This window comes from Poromitra crassiceps (genome assembly GCF_964638095.1).
Source record: "Poromitra crassiceps genome assembly, chromosome: 6".
In the NCBI taxonomy this organism is placed as follows: Eukaryota; Metazoa; Chordata; class Actinopteri; order Beryciformes; family Melamphaidae; genus Poromitra; species Poromitra crassiceps.
The window spans coordinates 15,690,788-15,699,786 of NC_139627.1; the positions used below are offsets into that span (position 1 = coordinate 15,690,788).

The following is an 8,999-nucleotide window of genomic DNA, read 5'->3' on the forward strand; positions in this document are numbered from 1 at the left end:
CAGCTGCTGTCTGCATGACATGATTGTATCAAATACCCACGGAAATCTGGTCTGGTCAAGAACATGGCACAAAAATATGGCATTTTTTAAATGGAAAGTGTGTAGGAGCCCACAATCTTCATAGTGATATGTCTGTCAGCATAAATAATGTTGAACACTAGACAAAATCTACCAAACAATATGTAATATTGTTTACTCGGCCACCATGAGATATACTGGGGTTAAAGGAGCGAAATATCCATGATTGGTGGTCCCCAGCTGATGACCTGCATAGGCCCTCAGAGGTGTTCATAGGAGCACACCAGCACAAAAGGCACTGGTGGAGGTGCGTCAGGCAGCAATGCCCGGCAGGTAGACCATCAACCTGTATCATGATAATATGAAATTAACCCACTGCAGTACCCCTCCACTGTGAGGTCAGGTACAGAGATCACTAATGTAATATGAAATTAACCCACTGCAGTGCCCCTCCACTGTGAGGTCAGGTACAGAGATCACTGTAATGTAATATGAAATTAACCCACTGCAGTGCCCCTCCACTGTGAGGTCAGGTACAGAGATCACTAATGTAATATGAAATTAACCCACTGCAGTGCCCCTCCACTGTGAGGTCAGGTACAGAGAACACTGTAATGTAATATGAAATTAACCCACTGCAGTGCCCCTCCACTGTGAGGTCAGGTACAGAGATCACTAATGTAATATGAAATTAACCCACTGCAGTACCCCTCCACTGTGAGGTCAGGTACAGAGATCACTGTAATGTAATATGAAATTAACCCACTGCAGTGCCCCTCCACTGTGAGGTCAGGTACAGAGATCACTGTAATGTAATATGAAATTAACCCACTGCAGTGCCCCTCCACTGTGAGGTCAGGTACAGAGATCACTAATGTAATATGAAATTAACCCACTGCAGTGCCCCTCCACTGTGAGGTCAGGTACAGAGATCACTGTAATGTAATATGAAATTAACCCACTGCAGTGCCCCTCCACTGTGAGGTCAGGTACAGAGATCACTAATGTAATATGAAATTAACCCACTGCAGTGCCCCTCCACTGTGAGGTCAGGTACAGAGATCACTAATGTAATATGAAATTAACCCACTGCAGTGCCCCTCCACTGTGAGGTCAGGTACAGAGATCACTAATGTAATATGAAATTAACCCACTGCAGTGCCCCTCCACTGTGAGGTCAGGTACAGAGATCACTGTAATGTAATATGAAATTAACCCACTGCAGTGCCCCTCCACTGTGAGGTCAGGTACAGAGATCACTAATGTAATATGAAATTAACCCACTGCAGTACCCCTCCACTGTGAGGTCAGGTACAGAGATCACTAATGTAATATGAAATCAAACCCACTGCAGTGCCCCTCCACTGTGAGGTCAGGTACAGAGATCACTAATGTAATATGAAATCAAACCCACTGCAGTGCCCCTCCACTGTGAGGTCAGGTACAGAGATCACTAATGTAATATGAAATCAAACCCACTGCAGTGCCCCTCCACTGTGAGGTCAGGTACAGAGATCACTAATGTAATATGAAATTAACCCACTGCAGTGCCCCTCCACTGTGAGGTCAGGTACAGAGATCACTAATGTAATATGAAATCAAACCCACTGCAGTGCCCCTCCACTGTGAGGTCAGGTACAGAGATCACTAATGTAATATGAAATCAAACCCACTGCAGTGCCCCTCCACTGTGAGGTCAGGTACAGAGATCACTAATGTACGGTAATATGAAATTAACCCACTGCAGTGCCCCTCCACTGTGAGGTCAGGTACAGAGATCACTGTAATGTAATATGAAATTAACCCACTGCAGTGCCCCTCCACTGTGAGGTCAGGTACAGAGATCACTAATGTAATATGAAATTAACCCACTGCAGTGCCCCTCCACTGTGAGGTCAGGTACAGAGATCATGGTGTAATTCAATATGCAGTGTTGGGGAAGCTACTTTGAATAGCTTAGGAAGCTACCAACTACTTCACCATCGAAGTAGTTGAAACTACAGCAAAGCTACCCTGAGAAATGTAGTTTAGGAAACTACAAGCTACGCAGAAAAAGTAGTTCAAACTACTTTGTAAAAAAAACATTCAACTGACAATGTGCATGTGTGATATATGGAATAAAATATAATAGCCTAGAAAAAATAATGCCAGCAAAAATATGCCTTTCAATTGAGTTTATTGACACCCAATGCATTCAATGTTATATTTTTGCAAACAAATCTGGGTTCTTCTGGGTTTTGCTTTATCAGACAAATAAACAGTACAGACTTGACTAGGATTGGTTAAGGTTAGGGTAAGAATATCAGGGTAAGCCAATCAGAGTTGGCTTTGTATCAAGAAGTACAGTAACATTAGTGAGATCCTCCTGCCTTCATGGTCTATGCTGCCTTCAAAGCAATCAGGGTGAAAGAAAAAGGCAGTCCTGTCAAAGGGGGTTCTGGTTCAACAGTTATGGTAAAATAAAATAAATATGTATATTCCTTTCATTTTATTGCCCCAAATTGTAGTTTGTAGTTTGAGTAGTTAAGCTACAGAAAAATGACCAAAAAGTAGTTTAACTACTTGGCTCACTACGCAAATATGAATGTAGTTGAACTACCAGCAAGCTGCTGCAAAATGTAGTTCAACTATGTAGTTCAACTACATGTAGTCCACTACTCCCCAACACTGGTAATATGAAATCAAACCCACTGTGGTACCCCTCCACTGTGAGGTCAGGTACAGAGATCACTCATGATTTAGCAGTGAATTGTAGAACTGTTTGTACATGTGATGTGAAGATAATACTGACTGAGGGTGAAATCTTTAGCATTACAATACTCCTCTAATGAGCTAGTTTTAACCATGTCTAGTGAATTAGGCTACATTAACACTGATAAAACTAGTATGTTGCTGCATGGTGACCAATGTCTCCTCAAGGACCCATGACCAAGACCCCAGAACCACTGGAAGGCATACAATCAAGAATAATAAAATCGAGTAAAATATATATAAGGATGACTTAAAAAATAAGAAACACACCCATAACAAAATTAAGTACACATACAAGTTTGATGCAAAAATAGACCTTTATCAAGTCCCACATTTGCATCCAGCAGAATTGTACAGAACCTGACAACTGCCCCAGTAGGTGAAGGTACTGCAGTTATGTGCTTGGCCACAAGGTGGCACATGTGTATCATCATCGTTGTTTCCTAATTCCCTGTAGTTGGTTTTCTTTGATTCAGTCAGGCATAACAAACTATTTTCAATATGCTATAATTTTTTCAAAGTATAGAAATAATAATACTTAATAGTAGTAAAGGGCACACTTTAAAAAAAAATCAAATAATCACACACACACACACACACACACACACACACATACACACACACACACACACACACACACACAAATGACATAAATTACACTTCATGAATGGATAATACTGAAGTTGCCTCGCCCCCGACAAAGACAACTATAAAACCCCTAAACATAATCTGTATTTCTGGTTATATTGTTGCAAATTAAACTGACACTATGCACTATTTAATCTGTATCACATCTTCATAGGCCTCAATATATTAACTTGTCAGTATATGCTGACAGTGCATTGTCCTACATTACTGAGAGTGTGCGATACCTATCTCTACTTTATCAACCTGCATGACTTGGATTTCTTCAATATACGGCAACTAAAGGGTTTTCATATTTTGGATTTGAACCACTAAAATGTAAAATATCACTTAACAAAATGAGATAAGATGTCCTCAGCTTAGTTTATTCAACAGTGCGGCTCTGCATCTGCGCTGTGGGAGCTTATAACTAAGATATTATATAGGCCTTCTTGCCATGTCATCAGAAACTAACTGCAGGAGAACGTGTCATCAATGTGCCAGGTTTAGGTGGTTATTATATTGCTGGGAGTGACCGCCATAACTGTGACAGGGCCTTTATGGACACTGGGACCAACAAGGAGACAGAGGAGCCTTCATCAAGAGTACCTATTTATCTCTAAAAGGCTGTTGTGCAATGTAGCCTATGTCTACTCTTGGGCCAAGAAATAAAACAAATTATGGAAAAATAACCGAGGCAGTTAAAAAATATATGATTATATTATATTATATTATATTATATTATATTATTCTACACATTCACTTCCAAAATATAGGCTATTCCCCTTGAGATTGGTTGTAGGCCCATTGTAAAGATATTATTGAATTCAGCAGCAAAATGACTATAGAAACATGTCAATTGCTTTCTCTTTCTCAGTCCCAAATCAGTGTTTCCTCCTGAGCTGCAGGATGCTGATAAGGAGTCTAAAGTGAGGACACCTGTTAGCCTTGGTATAATGCAATAGGCTACACTACAATACATGTCCAATCAAGACATTTACTCCCATGTAAAAGAGTCTGAAAATATCTGATTTAATTTGTCTTAAAGTCCCTGGAAACCAGAAATATTTCTTTATTATTTAGCATTTTGAGTTCATCACATCACAGGATGTTAATAAGCCACCAGCCAAATTTGAACGATGATGAACGTAAATATAAATAACATATAAATAATATAATAAATAATAATAATAATATAATAAATAACATAGTTAGAACGTTTTTGTGGATTTTGGTTTCCAGGGACTTTAACTGAATAATTCTGCCAATGGTATAGAGGTTGGATAGGCCTATACATACATCAATTTTTTGTTGTTGTTGTTTCGTTTATTTAATTCATTATTTTGTGTCAACATCTTGATACAAGCTAGGCAGATCACTTAGGCAAGTATAAGACAATTACATTTCAATAAAGCACAATTATGGAAACAAGTTGATCTGCATTGAGAAGAAGATACATTATCTCACCCACTGGCAGATAAAAAAACAACAACATTTTAAGATTGAATAGGCTGCTAGACTAGACATAATGGATAGATGGATATTTTATTTGCAATAACAATATTCCTGTTCATTAACAAAATACCATTTGTTCCCTGGCGACTTTAAACCCAGATGCTTGTAGAAATCCAAACTCATTGTATGTATCTGACATAAACGGATTGTGCTCATTGTGTGATAGTGGATCATCTAGTCCAGCAAATCAAAGCTGCGGCCGTCCAGCCAATCAGCAATCCCTCCGAAATCCAGCCTGCCTACGTCATGGTGAGGCTGGCCAATCCCGACAGAGATCCCCCTCTCTGCTCTCTGAAAGTTTGGCCTTGTGACGCGACAGACAGCCAAACACATGATACTGTTTTATTATCTTGCATAGCTTCTTACGCACAGCACAGAACGCGTCTTTTTATCGTCCGCTTGTTTTATGCACACCGCTTTGAAGCTCATGTGATCAGGGACACCGTGGGAAATGAACGATATTTAGGCTATATTCGATGCTTCTGGAATAACAAGAAAAAATGCAAGAAAAAAATCTGGTTTTCATTGGCAATTTTCGCCGGTAATGGGCATCGAAACTAAGTCAAAAGTAGTAAAGATAGTAACTGGTAAATAAGTCAAAAGAATAGTGGATGTTTTTCATTGAGGCGTCGTTTTCAGTGTGGACCTAAAGCAAAGACAATTCTCCCTGAAAGGCTGTTTCCACCCCTGGATCATTGAGAAGCATCCAGTGGTCAGTCCAGTGACCAGTGTGCAGGGTGATGTTAGCCGTGGGTCAGATGGAGGGCTCCCGGCAGAGCGCAGGCTTCTTGCTGAGCAGCCAGGCTCCTCTGGCCGCTCTGCACAGCATGGCCGAGATGAAGAGCCAGGCTCTGTACCCGCTCTGCTCCGCCTCCCCGCAGACCACTTCTCCCAACCCGGGTGGCGTGGCCCAGTCCTCCCCGGGCATCAAGAGCTCCTCCTCGGGGCTGTCTCCGCAGTGCGCCGCCGCCACCCCGCACGGCATCAATGACATCCTCAACCGGCCCTCCGCATTGGCCATGGCCGGATTGGCCGCCTCGGGCTCGTCTGCGGCGGGGCTGCTGACAGGACTTCCCCGGTTCAGCTGCAGCCTCAGCCCGCCGCCCTCCGTGCCGCACGGGCTCTACTTCAGCCCCGGGGTGGGTGCAGCGGCCGTGGCGGTGGCCCGGTACCCCAAGCCCCTGGCCGAGCTGCCGGGCAGGACGCCCATCTTCTGGCCGGGAGTGATGCAGAGCCCGCACTGGAGAGACGCACGATTTGCATGCTCGCCTCGTAAGTGTTTGTCTGGACTCACTGGGGCGCAATAATAATAATAATAATAATAATAATTCTCTCACGGAATTAAATACAGATAATGGTCTATGTGATTTTCTTATTCTCAGTTATTCCATGCAATGGGAATGCTGGATGGAATTGGCTATGTTGTTGCAATAAACTAATAATAGCCTAATGAAAAATAGTAGACCTAAAAAAATACATAAAAAAGGTAAACTTAATCAACTGTATCCATGTGATTCTCAAACTTTTTCATATCAAGGACCACTAATTGAATATTTTATGAGTTTATCGGTGTCCCTGTGTCTAATCTGAAAATATTATTTATTGCTAGATAGGCCTATATGATTTTCCAGAATTCCATGGATATGGTAGAGATAATAGATAAACTATGATCAAAATAGTCATTCTACATTTTTTTAAATTAAATAATGGTCAACTAACAATTCGTCAATTTGCTGGGGAACCCCTGCAAGGACCTCTGGTGGTCCCCGGCCCCCACGTAGAGAACCGCTGGCCTAGGCAGTGCTAATGCATGTTCGCTCAGTCCATGTATTTCTGCTTTCAGATCATAACTCTGTGTTACTGGACAAAGACGGGAAGAGAAAGCACACGCGGCCCACGTTTTCTGGACAGCAGATTTTCGCGCTGGAAAAGACTTTTGAACAAACCAAATATCTGGCCGGCCCCGAGAGAGCGCGCCTGGCTTACTCTCTGGGAATGACAGAGAGCCAAGTGAAGGTAGGCCAAGACATGCGACAAACAAAACCAAACGAACACACACACACACACACACACACACACACACACACACACACACACACACACACACACACACACACACACACACACACACACACACACACACACACACACACACACACACACACACACACACACACACACACACACACACACACACACACACACACACACACACACACACACACACACACGCAACACAATTCATCCTGCATGTCTCCTTTTTGAAATATATGTCCACCAAAAAATGAATTATAGGCCTATATTCTCGTATTTGAAAGACAATTCACAATTTAATTTGTAGCATAATTCAATTAATAATAATTATAGGAAGGAAGGAACATTGCAAGTATGAGGCTATTTTCCACTTGCCATATGTCATAATCTTGTTTTGGTTGCATTTTCCAAGATGAATTGAAAATTAAAATATAAACAAAAACATTTGAATATAAGAGGAATAGCCTATTCCAACAATTGTCCATTATAAGAATGCATGTGCGCTCTGTTACTCCTGTCGATGGATTTAATACGTTTAACCTAAACAAATGACATTTTATGTCACTATGGGACCACGATTGTAATTGTAATATTCTTTTTGAAAGACTATTTTATTTGAATATATCCTGCACTTTGTGACTTTGAGAGAGAAAAGTCAAGGCATTGAACGTTTTTGAAATTGTTGTCTGTGCAGCTTCTATAAAGCCTGCATTCATTGTAAAAAATTCTGTGTTGTAACAGTAATATAACCTTGATTTGTGCCTCAAACTATATATGCCGAATCCTTGAATTTGAGGGAAATGGGCCTGGAAAGTCATTGAAATGTGCTTGAATTTGATGTTTAAGAATGATTGACTGTTTCTCGCCTTGTTTTAGGTGTGGTTTCAGAACAGACGGACTAAGTGGCGGAAGAGACACGCAGCAGAGATGGCTTCGGCCAAGAAGAAGCAGGACAGTGAGACAGAGAGGCTGAAACACAGCGACAACGAGCTGGACGACGACGACTACAACAAGCCTCTGGACCCCAACTCTGACGACGAGAAGATCACCCAGTTGCTGAAAAAACACAAACCTGGCAACCCGCTGCTCAGCCACACCTCAGAGAATGACAGCTCCTGAAGCAACTCTCTGGAGTCGTGCATCTTATTACCTTTTTTCTCCCAAATTTTTTCCACGTTTTTCTTTTGTCTTTTGCACGACGATGGAAGGAGAAGAGCGAGTTTTATGGCCCAAACACGGACTCTGCAATTTTATCGAAGTTTTCAACAAGAAGATGGTACTTACTTGTAAATATAAAACGTGAGTTGTATCCCATAGAAATTATACTGCTGTGAATAATTTATGTGTAAAAAAAACAAAAAGGTTGTTTTGTATAGACTGCACTGCTGAGCGTTTCAAAATGCTCTGACGTAAGCATAACATTTTATTCGTTTTTATTTTTTATTTTCCTTTATTTTTTATTTTTTACAAAGTTGACATTTAGCCTATACGCTGCCATTTCACAATGAAACATAGGCTACCTATGTTTGTGTGATAATTATGCCTATGCATATGGTAAAACAATATCCCAACAATTATCACCTCCAACGGGTCGCTGAAGACCTGCACACATAGCCTACCAATCTTTCTTTCGGAGGAGAGTTTGAACACTTCACCTGTACATATAAACTGGTTGTGACACAATTGTGCATTTTGTAATATAGGCTATACTGAATGATTGTTTCTCCCCAACGGCAAACTATCTCCTCACACACTTTATTTATATGTTTTGAGTTGGTAACAGTGACTGAAGCCTGCACAGTGTGTATCGCAGGTTAATGTAATGCACTTTTATTTAATAAAAACTCAAATGTATGGTTGTTGTCGAAATCTTCAGATATGCCTGTTTAAAGCCCTCTGCAGGCATCCGATTAATAGAGGGATAGCCTATCAATTAACACACCCAATGCATCCTGGGTGTTTACCAGCCTACCATTCTCCTCTATATATAATGTGCTTCATTATTCAACTCTTTTCTATTTATTTTGCAACCATTTTGTTATTACATACTATCACAT

At 41.1% G+C, this 8,999-nt stretch overlaps 1 protein-coding gene across 1 annotated transcript; it reads left to right on the plus strand.

Annotated features, from left to right (window-relative positions):
* Positions 1-5,648: 5,648 nt before the first annotated feature.
* nkx6.1 (NK6 homeobox 1) lies at positions 5,649-8,061 on the plus strand (the record flags this gene model as incomplete). The annotated part of the gene is made up of 3 exons (XM_083638032.1): positions 5,649-6,180; positions 6,752-6,924; positions 7,819-8,061. The coding sequence occupies 3 exons, from the start codon at positions 5,649-5,651 to the stop codon at positions 8,059-8,061; spliced, it is 948 nt and encodes a 315-aa protein (XP_083494158.1).
* Positions 8,062-8,999: the final 938 nt, after the last annotated feature.